General features: G+C 41.8%; 2 protein-coding genes across 3 annotated transcripts in view; both read right to left on the bottom strand.

Moving 5' to 3' along the window:
* mon2 (MON2 homolog, regulator of endosome-to-Golgi trafficking) overlaps window positions 1-12,365 on the bottom strand; it is a 35,394-nt gene extending 23,029 nt beyond the window's left edge. For both annotated transcript variants that reach the window (XM_086209512.1, XM_086209513.1), the window contains exons 1-3: window positions 11,877-12,365; window positions 3,651-3,714; window positions 1,924-2,051 (exon numbers count right to left, since the gene is read on the bottom strand). In XM_086209512.1, the coding sequence (XP_086065638.1) occupies window positions 1,924-2,051; window positions 3,651-3,714; window positions 11,877-11,984 (300 nt within the window). In that variant the 5' untranslated portion in view covers window positions 11,985-12,365. The remainder of the gene's footprint in view (window positions 1-1,923; window positions 2,052-3,650; window positions 3,715-11,876) is intronic.
* Window positions 12,366-13,145: 780 nt separating this feature from the next.
* On the bottom strand, window positions 13,146-24,047 carry slc6a13 (solute carrier family 6 member 13). Its single transcript, XM_086209511.1, has 15 exons — window positions 23,846-24,047; window positions 21,143-21,343; window positions 20,335-20,469; window positions 20,054-20,194; window positions 19,346-19,427; window positions 18,864-18,996; window positions 18,486-18,620; window positions 17,976-18,079; window positions 17,754-17,878; window positions 17,340-17,452; window positions 16,124-16,261; window positions 15,541-15,643; window positions 15,157-15,257; window positions 14,836-15,006; window positions 13,146-14,392 (listed from the first exon to the last, which is right to left on the bottom strand). Exons 2-15 carry the CDS (start codon window positions 21,336-21,338, stop codon window positions 14,228-14,230), a joined length of 1,842 nt encoding a protein of 613 aa, XP_086065637.1. The 5' UTR covers window positions 21,339-21,343; window positions 23,846-24,047; the 3' UTR covers window positions 13,146-14,227.
* Window positions 24,048-24,523: the final 476 nt, after the last annotated feature.

The raw sequence follows: 24,523 nt of genomic DNA, 5'->3' as shown, positions 1-24,523 counted from the left end.
GATCTGAACACATTCATTTCCAATTGGTAATGAGATTTTGAATCATACACGAGATTTATTTCAATACCGATTTATTTGTCATCTATTTTTTTTTTTAGAATGATTCATGAATAATTTATAGTAAAACAAATCCATGAAACTCTGTTGAATTGTAGTAAATCTGTAATGTTATTAAACAAGAAAAACAAGTAATTGTACATTTTTTTTCCTGCTCTAATTTTCATTTACATTCATTATGTTTACCATGACCTGTTTCTCTGTTCAGAGCTTACACTGGGGAAGGGGGTTGCCACATTATGGACTATAATACCACAAAATCATCCAATAACCGTAAGTGCACATTTTTAGTGGGGCAGGCAGCTAAAACCCATTTCACGATATGGGATGCAGTGGAGGAGCATATGGCCGTCACGAGAGCACGAGAGTTTGTTGCAGAAGGCAAAGCATAAATTAGGTAATTAGGCAACAGATGTCCATGCGGTGGAAACATCAGTTTGTGGCAACGCAGTGTTTGTTCCTTCGTATCACAGCATTTCTTTCAAGACACTGCTCAGATCACTCTCCCTCCCAGGAGAAACCGAGTACCACCAAATAACACTCTCCACATGACAAAGTTACATGACATAGTTCTCTCCAGCATCACCTCAAGAATCAATACTGAGGTAGTTGACTATTGTCTATCGAGGCCGTCTCCAAGCTTTTAAACCTTGTAGTTCGGGGTTGCTAATGAGTGCTTCTGGCAGGGAAGAGGAGCTACAATCCTCTACGGATCACAGTGTGTGTGTTTTGTAGAATTGTTGAAGTGTGACCTAGATGTTCCTTGAGTGCAATGACAGCAGACAATGATAGTGCGGTGCAGCAGTCCATCACTTTCAGCATTCATTGTCTAATGTTAATTTAACTGTGTAAAACAGGTTTTTTTTGGGGGGGGGGGGGGGTTTGGCGGGAGGGTAAATCCTGGGGGGGAAAATTGGACAAAAGGCAGGACATTCATACTGAGAGAAAGGCTAAAAAACCTTCAATCACAATGGCAGGTTTGAAGTGTTGAACATGGGTTAAAAAAAACTTTAACAGGCTTCAGCATCTGTCCTTCTTTGTCAAAGTACTCACCATCTACATCTCGAAGCTGCCAATGTGGTTATCAGTGTTTTAGTGTTTTTCTCAATATGAATGCTTCACTTTGTTTTTGTCCCATAAGATGAGTGTTACAGTTTTTTTTCGGATTTTTCAACAGGTAAAATTGCTCAGTCTCACCTTTCACATTTGCACAGAATCAATCCAGAGTTCACTTGCCTTAGCTACCTCAAACATGGGATTCCTGGTGTGATAAGAACCACTGTTGTATTCACAAAGCCTTGTGTCAGTTCATTCATTGAGTCCAAGTGATTCTGTGTTTTAAATTTTCAGGAGTTGCCTGAAGGTGTGGCTTGGTTATCGCCTTCACTGGGACAGGAAGTCCCATCGGAGACCCCAAATCATAGTTCCTCCAGTCATGGCTGTCGCACAGGCCAAAAACCCCCCCTTAAACACTAATTTTGAGACCATAAGGGAGAGAAGTGTTTTGCTATACTGAGCATCTTTGAGGTGTCAAGATATACAACAGTTTGATATGATACACCGAGCAGTATGGAATGTCTTGAGGATCCACTACAGCAGGAGCATTTGCTACGGTTGACATCAAAACTTATAAAGCTTGGCGAGCCCTGAGAAGCCTCTGATAACAGCCAGCATACTATCAGCGTTCATCCTTCACGTTGGAAGTGGGGAGATGTTTTATACGCGTGCTTCATGAGACTTGTAGATATGCATAGCCACACCTATTATGTGTACATATCTCTACTCTGGATATTTGCCACGGTGTACAGTATGTACTGTATTTGCTAGCATGTTAATTCTTGTGCTGCTGCAGCTTAGCCTCCTCACCTCAGATACCACCTCATGGGACATGAGCCTCTGAATGGCAGCCAGACACAGCTGGGTGATTTTAGGCTCTTTGGTGCCACAGCCCATCAGGAAAGGCTGCACCACCTCTGAGCTGTTCTCCTTCAGAGCTGCAGGAAAAAAGGAGAGACATGCTGTTGTTTTGGTTACAGTACAGATGCTGGGTAGATTACATGCTTCAGAATGCAAAGGAAAAAGAAGGTGTTGTGATTCCACTAATGTTTTAACCTGTTTTTAATCAGGTGTTCTATCTGTAAACATTGGCTGCATGCCTCTGTTTGAGATGCTGGAATAAATTAGATGTACTGTTGCTTTTAAGCAACATTTACAGCAGCTGGGTTGCTTGCCGACAGACTCGGCCCAGACTTGGCATTTTCTTGAAATGATTATTACCCGAGGAACTGATATTATGCTACCCGCCAGCTCCACCAGTAAGTTCATGCTGCATACTCAGACATGTTTATTAATCTAGTATAGCCGTACACTCATCGACACTGTATGGGCAGCAGAGGGAGTTACAGCAATGGACTAACAGCCACTTTTACACCAGTCTGCTGCAACATGGTTGAAAAAACTGGCCCATCCTAGAAGTCAACTCAGTATTTTGAATGAGCAGTCGCTTTTATACATTTGGCTCTGTGACTAGCTCTGCTGCCAGCACAGCAACTATTTCAGTCTAGTTTTAGTGCATGAAAACTGACTGTGACATCTTGGAGGTGAGCCTTAATGTGATTCTTCAGGGCTTTCGGGCAGCCGGTATTTGCAGTTTTAGTCACATGTTATCACTTGAAGTATTGTTATTCAACATTAGGCCGGGTGATGTGGCCAAAAATGTACTTACGATAGTAATAACTAAACACGTCAAGTCATTCATTCTTGTGAGTTTAAAGCAGAGCTTGAATATGTTGACAAAATCAAATGTCATAATATATTTGATCAAAAACCTGAATATCAATATCATGACAATACTTTATGTATGACTTTCAGTGTTTTCAATAAACATCAACTTAATGAGGTTTTTATAAACCATCATTTGTAACATGGATGTTATAGTTATTTAGGGGGAAACTGCAAAAACTAAAGCAGCTAAAACAGTCTGGAACTTTAAGAAAAATAACATGACCACCACCACTGATGGTGGCCCAGCACCGGTCAACATGAACTAGACAACATCATCTGATAAAAGGGAGTCAACTGACATTTTTAGTCTGGTTTTCATCAATGAAATTAAAACCATTTAGCTTCATTTTGCAGCAGTGCTATGGCAGTGCTGTGAAGGCATCTGGGGGCTGAGATGGCATGTCAGCATCAGCGTGTCTGACGCTGATGTGGCTGACTGGAAAAATCATGGTGATTGTATACAGACAATGCCGTTACGCAAAGGTGAGAATGTGCTGAACTGTGGAAAAAAAATGGAGCACCGGATCCAAAGAGATATGCACCGGCTGGACACTGGTTTATTTTCAGCCCACAACACACACGTACAAAACAAGTGGAGCCCCTTCAGCCCCTCAGGGACTAATTTGAGTATATTAATTGTGTAAAGGTGGAGGACCTACAGTGGATTTACATATATTCACTTGTGTTGATTCTGCATTAATTCCATGATTTTACATTCAAATCTCCATGACTTCAACCTTATGAGTGACCACCAGACATGTTGCCGAAACCTCTTGGTCCACAGGAAACACTGGTTGACATTCACTCACCTGCCAGTATGTCTGTATTCCTGGCTGCAATGGTCTTAATCTTCACAATGCCAGACTCTGCAGCCTGAGGGAGGGGGAAGGAGATGAAACATTGAGGTTAAAATTAGTTGTAAGATGTTTTAACAGATCCTGATGGTGTAGCAACACTTTGCTACTTGCGGTAGACAAAGTATCTTGTAATGACGGCCCCACGGGAGAGACAGAAAGGCCCTGAAGCGAGAGGCAGAGGGAGGGCCGGTGTTTCTGCTATGAATGAGCTTTAACTTGAGAGGGATGTGTTGCGAGAGTGTGATTTCCCTAGTGAGGTGTATGTCAGGGGTGAGATGCCAAGAATTGGAAAAAGGGAAAGGAGGAATGACAGGACAGGAGAAGAAGGTTGGAGGAGGCGATGATATGGAGACAGACTAATTGTGAGTCAGCCTGTGTGAGAGGAACAGATACAGAGTATTCTCCAGTCAAAATAGAAGCTGTTCTTATCTCTCTACTGCCACCAATAACCAACGCAAGCCTGTCAAATCTCCCTTCCCCCCAGGCCCTGGTTCTTCCTCTCCAGGACTACAGCCTGGACTCATTTATGTTTTTCTCAATATTCCCTTTCCTCTGTTAGCATTGGTGCACTACACAAAATACAGACATCTAAATAGATTTAAGAGGGGCAATGTGCAACTACTTTCCTTGACAGAAAATCCAATCATAATCCAATACGTAGGTGTCCTGTTGTTGTTGTTGATGGCTTGACCTTCCTGCATTCTTGGATCTGATAAGAGTGCGTATCCGTTCCTGCTACACCAGCAGCATGTTTGTTGCATGCAGCTATGAGCCAGCCACACACTCTCATGAGATATCAGACCACAAACACGAGCCTCATTATGTTTACATTCATTGTAATATTAGCAGCTCATATTGATCATTTTACTCACAAAGTCATGGATACACATTGATCTGATTGATTTATTTTGATTTGTGAGGATAGAAACACAGCAGCTTCACAGTGCCGATGGTACCGTGAGTACCTGCTACACATCCATCCATCTTCTACTGTTTAACCAAAGTCTGGTCACAGGGGAAGCAGTTCCAGTTTCAGGGAACCACAAACAAGCTTTTCCCTGCCCACATCAACCAGCTCTGCATGGGAGATTCTGAGGCGTTCCCAGGCCGTAGTAGAGATATACTTCCTGCACCTGGTCCTCCATCTGCCTTGCCTCCTCCCAGCTAGACATGTCTGGAACACCTCCCTAGGAAGGTGGCATCCTGACTACATGGCTGAACCACCTAAACTGAATCCTTTGGATGCAAAGAGGCAGGGGCTCCTTCAATGATGACCGGATTCCTCATCATATCACTAAGGAGGAGGCCAGCCATCCTCTTGAGGAAACTAATTTCAACCGTTTGTATCCACAGTCTTGTTCTTTTGGTCATAAACCCTGCATGTAGTTCAGCTCTCTTTTTGTCACCACGTTGTGGAAAATTGAGCTCAAAGCTTCTCCTACTGCTCCAATCCAATCTGGCCCATATCTCAGTCCATAGTCCCCTCACTCAAGAACAAGAACCTGAGATACTGGAACTCTCTTACAAGGGGTACCAACTCCATCCTTCCTTTCTTCCACCACTTTCCAGAGGCAGCAGCTACAATTAGGTATTCCATCATTTCTACAGATTGCACTGTTTTGTTGTTAACTGCTTTATGTAGTTTTTTTGCAAACTTAAATCTTACAGGTCACTGTAGCGGCACATGGAGAGAAAAAACAGGCCTGCCACTTGAATCTGGACCTGAGTGGGTGCACATACAGTAGCTCCTGTGGTCAGTGGAGCAGATTTAGCTTAAATGTAAAGGAAACTGAAAAGCTTAACAACCGTGACACATCAAAAGTAAAAATCAGCATTCTCATCAGAGCAAACCAACAATTTACCTGGATGCATTTTTCATCCACTCCATGAATCAACTAAGCATGAATGCGTTAACGATGACTTAAGGCTGAACTATCATCTTGCCTGCAGGCAGAGAAATACAATGATGTGCAATGACTATTTCCAAACCTACGAGACAAAAACACGCCATGTTTGATGAGTGAGAAACAAAAAGCAACGTGAGAAAGCAGCATAGCGTTGTGCCAATCTTCTGTGTTTACCAGATTAAAGTATAAAGTTATTAAGAGCAGTGCTTGTTGATTGTGCCTGGTGAAAAATGAAACCAATATTTACAGTACTTAGAATCTGCGCTCAAGATTCAGGCACTGCTGCTGCTCATCTCCTTAAGGGCCAGACAGTGGATAAACCCACATGACACAGATACAGGAAATGGCTCTTCAGCACGCTGTCGCGTTTCTCAACCGTCTCTGATATATTGCAGGCTCGCTGGTTAGTGAGCTTGACTGCCCGGTAGAAGGAACTGGCCTTTTACCAAGGGCACAATAGAAAGTTAATCTTCAAAAAAATGCCGGTCTCCCTCTTCTCCTTTGTTCCTCGTACAGAACCACAGGTCTCAACAGGATAATCAAAGAGACATTAAGTTCTAAATACCTGCAACGCTAATGGAGCTACTTTTCATACCCAAGATGAAAAATATAGTGTAGTTATGACGGACACCAGCAAAACACCAGTTCCAGACTTGCCTGGATCTGTGCTAGGTTATGAAAGAGTTTTCAGAATGAATCAAGGTTTTACACTTTACAATGAAAAGCGTCCCGAGAAACATGAAAGACAGACAAGGACTACAGCCATGGAGGATGAGTTGTAGTTCATTTGGATATCTGATGCTCGACCAACACTTGTATCAATGCCAATTGAAGTCTTAATAACGACTGAGTCCTCTGATGTTCTGCAGCCTGTGACCAAAGGCCAGTGAGAAACAGGAGCCTGTTTTCTACAGTCTTACAGATATAAATAGTACTTGAGTTCCCATTCAAGTACTTCAGATAGGAGGCGTCCCTGTACTTATCAAACAGCACTGCTTTGCTCAAGTGAGTTTTTAAAAACAGAAGTTATACAATGTTATTCATTCATCAGGTTTCATGGCCTCCGTGATGTTACTCAACTATATCGTGGCTGTTAGGGAGATGATTTCACAGGAAAATACCCTCTTTGATCTGCTGAATGTGATGCTATAAAGAAGAGGGGGAAAAAAAGTGGTTATCTTGTGGGCCCACTGCCACTACTTCCAAAAGAGGTTTAATGCTACTGTAGAATCTGAGTCAGCCAAATAAGTGGAGTACCAGTAAACTATAAATGCTTCTAATCAGATGCAGATTGTTTGTATTTCCTTTGTGAGGCATCGAGAGCTTCATCTTGAAAACCAATGAGAACAGATCCTTCCATCTGAAAAACATTTGTATTTCTTTTTCACTGATGAAAATAGTCTGCAGTGACATGTAAAAGTCTCCCTTCTGCATGCCAACACATTTCACCTCCTACTTCCTCACAGAATGTGCTGCTTCAGCTTTCTCTGGAGCTTCTCTCTTCCACTTGTCAGCACTATGAAGTCACCGTCAAAAGGAGGAAAATACCAATGAACTGATGATGTCAGTGGCCAGTGTAGCACACAGATGCTATCAGACAGCTGCTTTTCCTTTCAGTCTTTCAGAATGGTGCTCAAGCTGAGACTGTGTGATAATTCAAATCGGTGTCATTTCAAACACCAGAAATAACAGTTTTGTAAGTGCTCACCAACCACATATCCAGTGAGTTGAGGACACTCCGGTTTCAACGGCATCACTAGAGCTGCAGCTGTCAAACGAAATATTTTTCACCTCATCTAAAATTGCGCTGCATCAAAGGGTCTGGGTGCGTTTTCTCACTAAAGCTGCATTTACGCCGCAGGATTTCATACCCAGATATGATGGGGGTTTTTTTGGACTGCTTGTTTATGTGTTCTTATAAAAGTGACCTAAATATGATACCTGTGTCTGCATCTGCTTGGACTTGCGCAGGACACAAGCAAGACAAAAGAAATAAGTCTTTCTGAAGAATCTTTAGAGGTGAAGAAAACAATGGCTCCATTTTAAGGTGGAGAAGAAAAGGGACAGCCAGAGCCCTTATTTATTGTAGCCGGGGCAATGAGTGTTGATGACTATAATAGATTGGTGACATCAGCCATTGTCCACTGGCCTGAGCCTCCTTCCACCACGATGCTTCTTCTCTCTGATTATCACCAGTACACAATAACAGCAACCGACCGACCATCATCAAGATGCTGCATCTTTTTAAAACATCTGACTCACAACAGTAAGAAAATCTGCTCTGTTCATTTTAGATGATGGTCACGTTTGCAAAAACATTCAGATCATTTGGGCTTCTGTATATGATCGAGACCTGAAATGAATCTGCAAAAGCCAGATTCCGTGAGCTTTTTTCTCTGTTGACACGTTCATATTACAAACGAGCAAAAGATTTCTGTCGCTTGAACTAGACGGAGCGAAAACAAGGTCAAAGACTGGGTATCCTACTGGCACGGACTTAAATGTGTCGTTAGCGTCGGGAATCAGACGTATTAAGATTTGTCAGCGCAAGCACGGTCAGCTCCATAAATTTACTGATTATTGTTTGCAATTTGTTTTAACCATCTCAACTCCCTGCATAAATGAAAAGGTCTAAAATGAATAATACATCGACTCAACAGTGAACAGTCACTTCCTCTGTTAAAGTTATCATCTTCTTAAATACTCAAAGGGGTTTTCTAATGTGATCCAAGCAACTACTGGACTTATCTCATAATATATTGTTAATTCAGAGGAACTGTTGACAGTTGGGGCAAACTTGATGTCTCCAACCAGTAAATGGGACACTGAAGCCTCTGCTGTCCAAGCAGGACCAGGCTGTATCAGGAACGGTCAGTACTTTCAGTTCTTCTCTAGAGCCTTTTTTTGTTGGGAGACCCTCAAAGCAGAAGTGACCCACGTCTGAGTGCCAGCTCATTTATTTGAAAAGCAACACTCGTGAAACTCAACACAGATTGACTTTGTTGAAAATCTGATGTGAGAGTCTCTAAAATCAGCAGTCTCTTGGAGCTGGCTTGAAAGCCTATAATGAAAAGAGTGTCAGTTTGCCAAATCCTCACTTCATGTTACTTGTTGTTTTGTATGCAGCCTACAAAACCTTTGCTAAGCCAGCCACACAGAGGTTGCTTATAATGCTTTCATTAATTCTAACATTTTTCCCGAGACAAGGAGTCTTACTTCACGGTGAAGCACATGAAGTTGACAGCACCTGACTCATCAATGGAGAGAGCCGAGGGCTAGCCGCCTGGTGTCTTTTCACCTCAGAAAAAGCAATCAGAGCACAAGAAGCAGCAAAGCCCCCAGGCCTGATGCACAAGACTTCCAAATAAATGTGTATGTGTACATAAGGGGAGAGATGTGTACTAGCTTCATCATATTTAGAAAGCTATGCATTTGAATCTGCTCTTATAAATCTCAATCATCTTGAAATTGTACCCACAGCCACGAGCTACACAGTCATTTGCATACAAAAACACTGCTTGAACCACATATTATGAGACATGGCCATAATAGCAACAGCAAAGAAGAAGCGCAATTTCACTCGATGTGAAATTGAGACGTTCACCGGAGAGAAGAGAAAATGAGTTTTATGTGATTGTCTCCTCCTGAATCACGAACAGAATTAAAGAAAATAAAAAAAATACCGAATGGAAAAAAAAAAAATAGATGCATTGGCAAGAACACCAGGCAGCTTCCCCTTACACAGCTCCAGCTATTTTTAACATCCATAATTACCAGAAAAATAATAATGAAAAGACCTCGTACAACTGAGATTATTTACAATGTTTGTGAGTGGTAAATAGGAAATAAAAGAGTGTGTGGAAATAGAAAAATAAAGGTAACAGAAAAGGACGTTAACTGTTAAATTCCATCTCGTCTTCTTATTTCCTCATTGTTGTATACTGCTCTAAAAAAAACATGTGCATGCGTGGTCTCAAGTATGTGCAAGGTACACACATTTTTATAACAAATTCACAGCATATGCGTTGTACATCGTCTCTACATCCAGCCCCTGGTGGGTGTCATTGACCGCCACGCAATTAAAAAGTGAGAGTCTGCGTGTGAAGCTATGATACAGAAAAATCAATGAGACTCTTGTCGGCTCCTCAGAGAAACCACAAGCTGTGCTGCACTGTCAATGTGGGAGCTGGACTGGGAAACGAAGGAGGAGCTGGAAATGAGGACAGGCTTGGGAATGAGGAGAGGGTTTACCCCTTTTTTTTTAAAAATAGACAATGTTTTACACATTTTCCCACAAACATTGACTGAACCACAACAAATCTCCTTCTATGAAGTAAATGGGAATTCTGAAACGAGGACTGTGTGTGTGTGTGTGTGTGTGTGTGTGCGTGCAGTAACACAATTTCAAATCAAATAACAGCTACAATACTGAGCTTGTTTGTTGCCAGCAAATAACAATGGCAGCTCAAACTGGGAAAGGTTGCTCCAATCAGTATTCTGTCAACGCCAGCTTAAGTGAGACCAGGTTATGGTAAAAACATCAAAGTGTCTTGTGATCCCTGTGGGGGGGGGGGGGGGGGGGGCTGCTGGTAAGACACCTAGAAACATGGGTGATGATAAATCAATATTTGAAGGAGATGCTTCATGACCCCTCGGGTGAGGAGGGCCAACATGCAGCCTGCTAGAACAGATGCTTTTCATGGTTCCGCAACAGATCCACACCTCCTCCAGGATCAAATCAGTCTACAGACCAATCACAGAGGGATAGGCTCCAGCCCCCATGCACAGGTCCTCGTGTTCTCTTTCTCAAAGTAATGTCTTTATCCAAGGTTAAAAATGAGGGAAACAAACTCAGCTGACCTAGCCTGATATGCATCAACCTGCTACAAAAGCCCAAATACACTGCAATATTGAATCTGATGGCCTGGATGACCTGTGTTGCCTATACAAGGAACAAGAGAGCAGGGAATTAGAAGGAATTACAGCAACTAGGCTATGGCATAAGTAAGTTGAATTGTATAACTTTGGCTAACACAAGCTGTACTCAAGCTAAGCACTTCTTTAACAAGTCAGAAAAAACAGCATTCAAAGGAAATGCAGAGCGAATCAGATAGAATGAAGGTTGAAAAGAAAAAATGCTATACGTTGCAGATGTAAATAAACTTAAGCAGCCCAGCACTGTGGACAAGCTGTAATAAAGAGGGCTGTGTTGTTTGGGGCAAAGTGGAGTCATAAAAGCTGGTTTGTCTTCTGTGCGTGTGTGTGTGTGTGTGTGTGTGTGTGAGAGAGAGAGACAGAGAGAGAGAGAGAGAGAGAGAGAGAGAGAGAGAGAAGCTAAACAATACATTTCACAACTGTACAATTCTGTTCACAAACCAAACCTTGATGTCATTAGGAATGTTAGCAAGCCAACGCTACCACACCACTAAGCCGGTCAGGAGCTGCAAACAGTAACTTAATATGGAAAAACAAACACTGGAAATTGCTGTGCCAATACTGGCGAACTTGTAGTGAAGGAAACACGCAGCCTAGAAAAAACAAAAAACAAAAACGCAACTGCGGGAACAAATCTTTTCTGAAGAATGTGAACATTTCCCAGGAAATACCTTTGAACATGAACATCCCTTGGTAAATGACACATATTAGCACCTGGATTTAAGGCTAGAAGACATGGACAAAATCAAATATCACAATATTTATATCATAATACCTTGATATTGTGACAATATTTTAGTGATGGATGCAAAACCCTTTTGTGACTTCTTGAAAGGGACTCAGGATTTCAAAGACAAGAAAATACACAGAAGGTATCAGAAGCAACATATTAGCCATCAGGTTTTGTTTCCTGTCTGCAAGAATAAATCCAGGGCTAATATAACACAAAAAAATAAGATAATGTATCAGAACAGATGTATGTACAGGAACCTGTCAGGAATGAGGAGCGCTGTGTGGTGCTTCTTCTGTATATTACTCTGTAGGTCGGCTGAGTTCATTTTAGCAGATTCTCAGCAGTATAATTACTTCATATTGGCAAATTTAGCCGAACGACGTGGCACACAAAGGCCCAGCGGCCGAAACAAGTTTTCATTAACCCGCAGAGTCCACACATCCCCCGGCAGAGGAGAGGCCCGGGTGGTTGGTGGGGGAACCAGCTCTTACAAACATGCCAGATCTATACTGGTACCAGTAAAACAAACAAACACAATTGTACAGGCAGTACGGGTGGTGAATACCAGGGTAACGGCTCAGTTAAGCTAACTACCCGGCTGACCTCTTTGACAGGAGGGAATTTCTTCTTGCACTCCATGGACAGAGACCGCAGGTCCGTCTGCATGTTCTCCAGCAATTTCTTCACCGCTTCGGGACTGCTGGTCGACATCTTTGACGGCGTCTTCGACAGAAATCTAACGAAACTTCAAAACGACAAAGAATGCGGGAGCGTAGTCGCACCCCCCCCACCCATCCACGACAGGAATATAATCCGTCGCTCCTTTAATTACCTCCCTTGCAAAGGAAAATAAAAACGCCGCGGTCCATTGACACAGTATCCCACTTCACTGTTTGGAGCGCCTGTGCGCAGGAAAGCGGCTCTGTCACCGGCATATGGCCCTTCTCTTCACCGCCCGCTGGCATTAGCTTCCCGACGTAGCATCCTTGCTTTACATTTATCTTTCTTACAGCTGCTTACTTATCGAATATATTCGCTGGATTGAGCAGTGTGCCATCAGCGGCCGTCAACTCTGCTTTCCTTCCCACAATGCTTCGGTGGCCAGTCAGTGACACGTCACTGGGACTTCCGTAAACAGTGACTGGTGCAAAGTAACGACTGCAGCGACCTCTACTGGAACATAAGGGTGATACAGATCCATCATGATGATGAGCAAGACAGGCGACGTTTTAAATCAGGACTGACCGAAGCCCAAACTTGGCCTGAGGTTTCATTTCTCTTGTCATATCTAATAAAATTAAAATCCAAGTGTAGGAGCGGTCCAAATACGAATATATAAACTACGGATTTCTTCATGATAGGCTTATGGATCCATGGGTCACGCACTATCTATGCATATAAACACGCACTCAAAGGAAGGGAAGGTCTTTGCTGCCTGACATGTTTCCACCCAGAGGTCTCTTGTCATGAGGCGGTGGTAGCTGTAAAGCTGCCAACTAACTGTACACTCGATGAACATGTAAATTATGACCCATTATCAATTCTTGTCATATTGTCAAATCTTACTGTATGCAGGCTCGCCAGACTACCGAGCTGTTGGTCAAATGACATCAGAACTGCTCAAAACACACAAGGTGTTTCATTCTCCTGTATTCTACATGCTGTATTTTAACTATCACTATCATATGCACATACTTTATAATTGAAGCATTCTGCAGCACCAAGACATGCAGATGATAGACTCTTATTTGATAATACAGTGAAATATATAAAGCAATTTAAATGTTCAAGAATGTGATAGCTGAAAAAGTGTATGAACTGAGAACATAGATATATTTCAATCGAAATGAATGTGTTTTTTTTAAATGAGGGTATTTTTATTCAGTCATAAAAAATAATTTTAGCATTTAAACATTTCATACGTAGATGTTCACCAAAACAGCCATCAGTGATTTTACAGTAATTCAAACATTTAATGACATTTAGCAGAATACAACTGAAGGGCAGATGATCTTGTAACTGTTTCACCATGATAGTGCGGCTAGTGTATATTATCTATGTAGCACAACTGTCTCCCACAGGCACTTTAATGTAATGAATCTTGTGAAGTTCAAATGAAGAGATAAGACACTAAATTAACATGGTGTGAATGATCAGAACAGTGTAAAAAAAAAAATGTGTGACATATTCCTGCAACTCTGCAAAGCTCAGGAAAGCAAAGGAAGTAAAAAAAAAAAAAATACATTGAACCATTGAACATAGAAACGTAAATCTGATAAAAGAACAAAACAAAAGTGTAATTGATTCATGGTCAGTCCTGCTAAATGCATATTTAAATGAAATTATCATGACATCCTTAAGCATTGTAATGGTTTTTAGTATGCTTTAATAGAATCTGTTTTATTACAAAAATACACATCCTGAGATAAGAATTCTCTACCGTCAAATAAAAACAAAGCAGATTGGATTGATATAGTCAATACACGATATGGTTTTACTCTGTATACATTACAGATGTGCATTTAAACACACACTGATTTTTACTCAAGTGAGCTTTTAATGTGCACTCATGTAACACCTCCTGTCCTCCATCCTCAGCAGTTAGAATCACTAAAGTAACTGGAATGTAAGAAATATGCTTCCTCAGAAAGCAGATACTGTTCAATGTAAATTCTCAGCCACTGTGTAACAACAATAGCCACATTTTATATGCACACATGGCAATGAAATGGTAAACAACTCTCTTTAAAAAAAAAAAAAATTATGCTGTCGTACTGTTTGTTGAAAGGAGAAAGCTCCAGCAGCACATCTGCAGATCAGGCAACTATAAAAGTCCGCATCTGTGCCACCTTATCTTTTTGAGGTATTGCAGAGAGAGTTGGGACTGAGCTAGACAAAGAGACCAAGACGAGGAGTGACCTTTGACCCCTACAAGTATTCCAACCATCCAGTCTCTAGCAATGAGACTCTTTCTCATCGACTGGGAAGTAGCCGTCTTTAGTTGGGGGTGTTTTCTGATGGATGTTGTCACTGTCAGCAGAGAAGATGGCCAGCAGTTTCTCTTGCTCTTGTTTGGTCTTTGGTAACTCAGTGGATGGAGTGGTCAGACGAGCCAGGCGCTGAGCGAGAGACCATGAAAAACACATCATACATTAGCAAGATGGTAGATTGTTAATCAGGTACTGTGCTGAAGTACACATTTGAACTAATTGTACTTGAGTTTTTTTCCTCTTGTGCAATCTTCTACGTCTACGCTATACATTTAAAAAAAAAATTTTAAAAATCAATTCAATCCATTTATTTAAATGATTTAAGAGCTTATCAAATATGAAGTTTTGTTCTACTGAAGCTACCCGACAGTTTATATAAGTACAGCAAAAATTGTTCAAAAATGGGAAGAATTATAATTTGTAAAATTTCACTGGGGAATCGGTTTTTCTTAAATATAGAATCTGAATTCTTCCTCCTCCACCACTCTATATGACTTTACAGGCATTGTCATAGTATATTATTAGTAGAAGTAGTTCCAGAATACTGTCAAACAGGCTTAGGTGTACCTTACCTCGCTAAGTGTTCCAGGGGTGTAATAGAGTTTCATTGTTGCCCAGAGAGGAATACACAACATGGAAGACAGAGCTAAGATCCAGCCGATCCCGTTGCCCCACCACGGGTATATATATTCATTGTTGTATTTCAGAGGTGAGTACTTGATCAAGGCAAAGGCAAAGGTTCCCTGATAAGACACAGAGGGAGTGAAATGTCAGATCTCTATTTCATTGCCTTGAATAAAACCGTGGGTTGACGATGAGCGGAGAAATGCAGCTGCAACATTGACCACCAGAGGCTGCTCTTCTGTCAAGTGAGGCGATATCAAGAAACTTACAAAACATGTTGCAGGGGTGAAAAACAGCCAGCAGTATTTGATGATAGAGCTGGGGCGATAACCAATCATGTCCTCTATGTTGTCATAGAAACGATCAGCACCTGTAATCAAAGAGAGTGACAGAAAAACAAGAGAGAATTGTTTATTTTATTAGGTTTTATGGGATCTCGTCAATTCTTTAAAATTCTATTTATTCACACCTAAATATATACATATTTAAAAAAAAAACAATCCCTGATTTGCTCTTGTGCTTTTCAATCTCTCAGTGTTCTACAAACCGGTGGGAAGCAGTGCACAGGATAAATAGTGCCAAGTAATAATGAAGCCTTTGTCTCATAAACACCCCCCTCATGCATCCCTGAACAGCCTCGCTAACACACTCACCATAAATCCAAGCGATGCAAACAGTCTCAAAAATAGCCACAAAGAGAAGGCACATCCCACTGGCTGCATAATAGTCAAAAAGCTGGAAGACGTACATCCCCCCCTGTGGGAACAGAAATTGGATCATAACTGCTCACAGTCAAAAAAAAAATAACCATCATGCTGTCAAACAATGGGACAAACTGAGAAACAGCGTAATTTACAGACCTTTTTGAGGAACAGTAGATAAATACATGGATTGACATCAAGGCTAAAAGCAAGTCTGTCTTCACTGATGCTTGAAACAATAAAAGCCTTCAACTGGCTGCCATGGCAACCGAGCCACAATTTATTATCCTTTGTATTATAGGGGATTATTTCAATACTGGGAATTATGACAGTTCAATAACAGATTATTGTTATTATCTCCTTTTTGTTTTTTAGCATATTGTGTTATCTGAGTGTTTTTATGGTTAAAAAAAAATTCCAAAAATTACTTTCTCTCTCTCTCTCTCTCTCTTCTCTCTCTCTCTCTCTCTCTCTCTCTCTCTCTCTCTCTCTCTCTCTCACACACATCATCAAGAGACATCACTTCATGACTAACCTCTGTCAGCATGATCAGCCCCACAAGGAAGGAAACAACAGCAACTGCCAGGATGAAGAGTTCTCTGCGGTTTTTACGTCGGAAGGTGGAGGGATACATGTCGACCATGGCTGTCACCAGGCTTTCTACACACACAAACTAAGGCAGAGAGAAACAAGATGACTTAATGTACGTGTAGAGCTTTTCTGATCAATTTAAAATCCTACTGTATCAAGCAAGTTTCTAATCATTCTGCATGAATGAGCATAAAATTCTTGTATGTAAGATCTTGACACATAATGGTTAAGTTACAGATTGCAACTTCTCTCCTCACCAGATCCTTAACCATCTACCCGATCCTACGGGAGCCTGCAGAGGCCACCTCGAATAGAAATGAGTCAAAGTCTCTATGAGAGAGGCTTTGGTTGGTAAATATCCATCCATCCATCCATCCTTTTTCAACCACTTATCCTGTTAAAGGTCATGGGGGGTGGAGCCTATCCCAACTGCCTTTGGGCGAGAGGCAGGGTTCACCCTGGACAGGACGCCAGTCCATCTCAGGGCCAACACATAGAGACAGACAACCATTCACACTCACAGTCACACCTACGGTCAATTTAGAGTGTCAATCAGCCTCGTCCCCTCTTGGTGTCTTTGGACTGTGGGAGGAAGCTGGAGTCCCAGAGAGAACCCACGCAGGCACAGGGAGAACATGCAAACTCTACACAGGAAGACCCCTGCTCCAGCCAAGGCTTGAACCCAGAGCCTTCTTGCTGTGAGGCGACAGTGCTGACCACTGCACCACTGTGCCCCTCCTAGTTGGTAAATATGTCTTGTTTTACTGAGCACTCCTTTACTGTGTGGTGGCTTGCAGCCAGCTCGCATAATTGTGCTATGCAACCTGAAGCAAAGTAGAATGTGTAAAAATAAGGTGTAGCTGCAGTGTTTTAGCACCAGGCCAGTTGTTTGTGAGCAGGCAGGGAAAGACAATTGGCGTGTCTACATTTTACATCACAGCTTATTGACTGATTCAGTGCAATCATATTTAAAATAGTTACCAATGTTCCATTTTGATCCTACCAATATTACTTATCTAACTTAATTCTACACAGTGGATCTTTAAATCTGTTAAAATGTGCTCCAAAAGTGTGTTTTTGTGTATGTGTGTGTGTGTGTGTGTGTGTGTGTGTGTGTGTGTGTGTGTGTGTTTGTGTGTGTGTGTGTGTGTTGATCTCACTTGACTGTCCAGTCCCAGAAACACAATCATGATGAAGAAACAGCAGGCCCACAGAGGGGAGAAAGGCATCATGGAAACAGCACGAGGATAGGCAATGAAGGCCAAACCGGGACCTGGATTTGACAGAGTTCACCATCAAGTGAACCATTTTGGGATTAGATGTGAAATTTAGCATGTTGACATCTCACTAAACATTGGGTTTATTTAACATTTCTGTGGCAAAAGATAAGAATAGACCGGTGGATTTTAGACATTCAACCTGCTGCTATGCATCCCTCCATCTCCACGGATGGTTCTAACACCACCAGTGGCATGTAACTGGCATGCATTTTGTCTATTCATATTGTTCCTTTACAAAAACAGAACACCAGTGTGTACAATTTTATTTTTGTATATAGTAAAATAACTACTAACCAGATTCAGCCACTTCAGAGATAGGTACGTCCTGCTCATACGACATGAAGCCCAGGATGGAGAAAATGGCGAAGCCTGCAATGAAGCTGGTGCCACTATTCAGGAAGCAGAGGGACAGGCAATCCCTAGACAGAGCAGGTAAAAGTGGATACATGAGCTCTATCTGAGTGACTTGTACCAAACATTGTCTAGACCAAGATACTACGTTACTCAGATCCTCACTTATAGCAGTTGTTGTTATATTTGTTGTAACTTCCGAGTGCTGTGAGGCAGCCCAGGCAGATGGCGTAGGAGAAGAAGATCTGAGTTCCAGCGTCCATCCACACCTTAGGAGAGAAATGAAACAGGACAGACAGAGAGAGAGAGAGAGAGGGAAAAGGTACTTCAAAGCAACAGGATTGTTTGAATCTAAATACAAAGAAATAATATTATGGTGATGTAAGCTATGTTAAAAACCTGGACTTACTGGACCTGTCTGATAATGAGGTCAGGGGTTATCAGCACAGCCTTCCCCAGCAGTGTTCTCCACATCACGGGGTGGTCTCAGTTATATAAATACACGTACATCTACAGTACAAGGGAGCTGGCAGTCTGTTTAATGTCCAGTCCAACCTATTTGCACACTTTCCTATTTGCATACAGCTCCTCAGGGAAATGTCCAGATAAGCGGCTAGTTGCATGAAAGCAGCTGTCCAGTGTAAACGTCCAAGAGCAAATGTGTTTCTAACCTACCTGTGGGTCAGAAAGTCGTCCCAGGTCTGGGTAGAGGTAGAAGTGGATCCCCCTGGAGGCTCCTGGCAGTGTGACCCCTCTAATCAGCAGGATCAGTAACATAGCATAGGGGAAGGTGGCTGTAAAGTAGACCACCTGCAGAGAAACAGTTAATATGCTTTCAGAGATATGTGGGTGTCAAAATATTTAGTCGTTTGGATTCTTAGTTGATAAACCTGAGGTTCTGTATGTGCAAATGTTTAATTATTTCACTTTATTTCAATATGGATAAATGGGAAGATAAAACCAGAACAAAGCAGCTGTAAAGGTTTTTAAAATAAGTGATCAATATAATGATTGGCTCTGTTTCATTGATGAAAATGAGTAAGTGAACTTCACCTTGCCAGTGGACTTGACTCCCTTCCAGATGCAAAAGTAGCAGATGACCCAGGCAATGGCCAGACAGATAACCAGGTCCCAGTTCAAAGAGCCAATATGATCAATACCAGAGGAAATTCTTAGCACTCTGTGTCTGGAGCGCGCGCACACACACACACACAAAAACACACACACAGACACACACACACACACACACACACACACACACACACACACACACACACACACACACACCTTTTATTCAGTCTCCTCTAAAATCCTTTAAATCTTTCTAAAGAGAATTTTATTCTCAAAAGCTTGGAAACTCTGTGTCTGTCAGTGTTTCCAAAAACTTACTAAAACTGGGAAACTTAAACTTAGAAGTTTATTTTGTCAACACCATGCAAAAATAGAACCGAATATTACTTCTCAGTATGAATATTGTTTAAATTTATCAGCCCCTAGGGTCATTTGAGGACGTTGCTCAACAAAAGGGTACTTACTCCCAGAACTCAATGACAGGAGAGGTGGCGTTTTCATGGTGATGGATGGAGCTGTTCCCTCTCTGAAATGCCATACAGGAATCTTGAATAAAGGAAAGACGAAAAGACATTCATCACTGAGAGGGAATCCAAGCTCCCGCTGAGGTTTCCAAGTTACACACAGGCAAAAGAAACAATTCAACCCACTGAGACGGTGGAGGGAAACGGTGCAGGAGCACACACTCCTTACTGAGTTTGATTATGAGGAGGAACGTCATAAAAATTTAAATGATGAATATAGGAGGGTTGCATTTTAGAGACAATGATTTCAGTCCATGAGCTGGCACAAGATGTAGGCTACCATCAGCTCCTCCTCATATAATAAAATACGTGCGTCAGGTTAAATGATACGATATAGTATCATAGAGGGTTACTGTATTCATGGAAAACCTGTGAAAATCATAGAATTTGAAAACAACAGTATCCAGGCCTCGAAAAGTTTTGGAAAAATAAATAAAGGCATAAAATATCTGAAAAGTCATCGTGAAGAACAAATGTAGAATAGAACAGACATTTCACAGAATCCACGGTCATTAAAGATTTCTTCAAAAGTGTGGGGAAGTCATGGAAATCTGTATATGTATACGGGTTTGGGCACATTTTTGGTCTTTTTTTTTTATTCTGTCCTTCATGACGGAAAATAGTCTTCGTGCTGCAAACATGTCTTACCTGTGTTCCAGGTGTTATTGCAGGAGGCCCAGGGCAGGTCCCAGGTGAAGGAGTTGGACAGGTAGAAAATGGCCCAAGCCAGCACGATGATGTAGTAAATGTTCAGAAGAGCAACAATCACCTGGGTAGCATAACCAACTCCTGCAAGAAGAAGGAAAGCTGAACCACCGTAATGAAGCTGAGACGTGCACTGGATTGCGTGACCTTCTCAGCTCTTCACCAACGTGAACTGAATATAACTATTACATATCTTTTCCTGTGTGAACGTGTCCGCAGATTACCTTCAAACAAAGGGCAGATCTTCCTCCAGCAGGTGATGCCTCCCTCACTGGTGAACTGTCCCAGAGCCGTCTCCAGGAAGAAGACGGGGATCCCGCAAGCAAACAGAAAGATGAGGTAAGGGATGAAGAAAGCGCCTGGTACGAGCAAACAAAAATCAAAGTAGATCATCTCAGGAAATTGTGCAAACGTATAAATGCAATGTTTTGACATGTTAGAAATGTCAGAGGAAAGTATGTCATGTTCCAGAATATGTTTGCCAGAGGTGCAGACTGTGTATTTTGGATATTGTATAGTTTTGGCACTTTGTGTGTTTATTAGCTCGTGTCATCCTTTCATTCTAAATTATATTTCCTAAAACACTCTCTTTGTATTAGCAGAAGACAGGATGTCAAAAATGAAATTAGATGTACAAACACAAGAAACTTAAACAGTTTCTTCATTTCTGGAGCCAAAAATAAAGCGTGAAAACAATACAGAAATTAGAAATTAGCTCGGTGGTTGGATGAAAATGTTTGTCTGGTTCTCTGCCTATTTTGAGGATTTGGACATTTGAGTCTCTTTCTCGGAACAGATCATGAATTCACCCTTATTGTTCTTTTCCAGGACAAATAAATAAAAGCAATGAATTGTAGTGGTTATTGAAACAAGTTCATTTTTTACTTTCAAGCAACCAGCTCTGACTTTTAAGGGAAGCAAACTTGGTCAAATACATCCATGATCATGATTGCCAGCCTTCTTCTGGTTGTAGTCTTGACTAAATGCAGAAAGAGTCGAGAAAAAAAAGATTTAGGAAACCACAATGCTCACCTCCTCCGTTCTTGTAACACAGATAGGGGAAACGCCACACATTCCCCAGGCCTATAATTTCTCCAGCCACTGACAGAACAAACTCTAGCTTGTTGCCCCACTGACCCCTGTCCGTCATCTTCGTCTCTGTACTGGGCACAATATCCAGGGGCAGGCTGTGCCCGTTGGAGGGTTCCACCTTGGATTGGTTCTCCATGTCACCTGGGAGAATAACTCCAAAAGCTTAGAATAAAACAAAACAAAACAATGAAAACAAAAAAAAAAAAACTGTTACTACGCAGAAAAATGTTGACGTGAAGATGAAAAGAATGAAAACGACTTTTCTATTTGACTGATTCGTGAAAAAAGCTTGTGGGTTTGAAATTAATTTGCATGTTTTGTGTCGTTTCTTTTCTTATCACCCAAACTATAAACGTGAGTAGTTCACCAATTAATGTTGCCTACATGCAGATTAAATGTACAGCGATTTGGGCCTGCACGGGGACGAAGGAGTTTCAGGACCTTGGCTAGTTCTCCAGAGGAATTCTCGCATCGCATCCCAGTTGCCAAATATTTACATGAGCTATAATGTATGTCACTACTTGTCCTGTTTTGGATGAGGTCAGTAATTGTGTGATGTTACGTGACCATGTTAGAAGCCAGACCTTGTTTATGGACCAGTGCAGCTGAAAGAATTTCTCTCTGTGAAGGAAACAGACGGCTCACTGACTGTGCTCACTCCTGTCAGGTTGCATTAACAGGCCCCTCACCAGCCCTACTGTTACCCTCTTTCCTCTCTCTGACACATATTGTGGTCCTTGCTTCGGTTCAAACTCGAAGAACTGGTCATCTGCAGGAGCCATGCTCAGATGATGTCAGTTACAAGAGTGGAGATAAAAGCGCGCTTCCGTCTTTCACACATTGAAACAAAGAGATGTTGCCTAGCATAGTCTCGAGGGGCCTATGAAGATGTCAACAGAGGAAATGGAAATCGCATTTAGCTGGAGGCCTTGTGTGAAGCCACCTTTTGGAATGTGCTCCCTTTGGCAAAGGGCAGAGGTGCACAGGAGCACAAGTGTGACTCTGTGTGTTGTGTGCGCAGGATTGGAGGTCGAACCCATTTTAGGAGCCAAAATTTTCAGCACTGCAGCCAAATCGAGGCCTGATGTAAAAATAGAGCCCCTTGTCTTTGGGAAGGTGGTTGGTGGGAATGAGAGCTTACAGCAACAAAAGCGGAGGAGCCCCTCTTCACTGGCCATGAAGCCAGATCCCAGTTCACTTCACTTTTTGATAGTTTCTTTGTGGGCATTAGGAAGCTCAACACTCGAGCCAGATTCTGCACCTCAAATACCGCGTCTTTACTCGGTGAGAGCAAATCCTATCGTTCTTAGGAGGCGAGTCCGGCTGAAATAGAGACGTTTCTCCCATACATGCTTTAAGAATAAACTCAGAGAGGCACACTGACCTTGTCAAGGCACGCTGGAGTCCCACCATGGCTAACTCTCCCTCAAGTGGAGGACTGAGTGAGAAATTGATGGACCAATAGACTGATCTATGAAATGATCCACTTACTCATTTGTAGGAGTTTTTGGTTTCCTTTTATACGTATCATATCTGCCATTTTGATGAGAAGATTCACCTCAATACATGTAATATCCCCAAGAATCAAGGAGGAGGTTGCGCGATATGCTATGGGACTTTGGGGCATTGTTTTAAAGGGTTGAAAGAGTTGACACAAATTAGAACTATTTTCAATGTTTGCACGAATGTGAAAAATCACCAAAGATAAAACGTATAGATCAGTAAGAGAACAGCATTGTGCTTATTCTGATGGGTTCAGAAATAGAATCGGGTGTTAAATGATGCCAGGCCACTGTGGCACACGTGCATCTCAGAGTCAGGCACCGATGAAGTCCTGTACTCCCTCACTCCTTCATTCCTTCAGTACTGGCAGCCTAGTACATTACTGAATTTGTTACATAAGTTACAGTAAAGGGACCTCATAGTCACCAGTCTTTCGCGCACAGTAAATATTTGTAATATTGATTACTAATTATGTATGTTTGGATGAAAACGCGTGGATCAATTTTATTGCGTATACATGGAGCATCGATTCAACATCTCAGATGTCGTTTATTGGTCAGATGTGATTCTGACTGAACAAAGAATAATTTTTTCTTAATAAAGTTTGCAATGTGGTGCGTCATGTGTCAAGTACATGTCAAATAAACAAAATATCATATTCGGCATGATAAAGCATTATTGATTAGATTATGCATTAGTAGATAAAAGGCATTTTCTCTATTAAATAAAGTCAAGTGTTGTTCCTTCTGTAGAAGCCACTCTGGACTTGGATCAGTCACCTGTTATTGCTAAGTCATTTGCTTTCTGATAACACTATGAATTCATATGATTAAATTGAACAAGTAACAAGTAACATCTGAGAAAAAAAAAAGAAAAACTTTAAAACGCCAGCTCCAAACTTAAAACTCAAAAAGCTGATCAAAATCAAGAGTCCTGCATAGTCGCAGCAATGCTCATAAAGGAAATAAAAAGACAATTTGAAATAAATGTTTTAACTTTGCCCTGCTCTGAATAAATAGGCGGTAAAAAGGATAATAATCTTGTTCATTTTACTAAATAAACAGCTGCAATTCCACTTATTGCAATCTGAAAAATATACTCTGGTATGAAAGAAGTTGCACAAGAAAAAAAATGACTCACCTTTTGATAGAGTTGTACAAATACAACCGCTGGAAGAGAGGAGCACAACTGAGGGCCCGCCGCTGTTTCAGGTCCCACTATGTAATATGCATAGAGAAGTGGAGATCTGAGGAACTGTGGAACAACCCGCAAAGAGATTTTTCCTTCTGCTTTGCCTTCTCTGAAGACCCCCGCCCGTCCGTCCAATTCCATTCAGATGCCCCCCCACACACAAACACACTCCCCACAGCACACTAGAGGTCTGTGCTGTCTCAGTGTGGTTGGCTGATTGCGTAACCTTTTGACACACACATTCTCCCAGGGCCTTTCTCTCCGGGAAGAGCAACCAAAAAAGGAAGCCTGATCATATTTGTATTTAGGTGGATGTACAGATTGTGAGTCTCGTGTATCATTTGCATGAGACTGAGCTGAGATTCTACATGCAAACGCATCCTCGGCAAAGACGCATGAGATTTAGAGAGAGAGAGCTTCCAATATTTCAGAGGTGAAATTCTTAAGCTCTCTTTTTTTGACAAGTAAAACATCACTCCAGCTGGATGAAGCCCTCTCCTTCAGACACGTTCAGCCCCCTACACCCCAACCCACCCCCATCCTCTTTTCTTCCCTCCACCAGATTCCTTCCTCACAGACCCAGTGGCCATTCAGAACACTTTCCCACCACAGGGGTCCAGAGTGGCC

The sequence above is a fragment of the Aulostomus chinensis genome, chromosome 7, assembly GCF_037954235.1.
Source record: "Aulostomus chinensis isolate RoL2024-O1b breed Wild chromosome 7, RoL_Achi_v1.0, whole genome shotgun sequence".
Lineage (NCBI taxonomy): Eukaryota > Metazoa > Chordata > Actinopteri > Syngnathiformes > Aulostomidae > Aulostomus > Aulostomus chinensis.
Note: the sequence above shows the minus strand (reverse complement) of the source record. Positions and strands in the feature narration are given on the sequence as shown.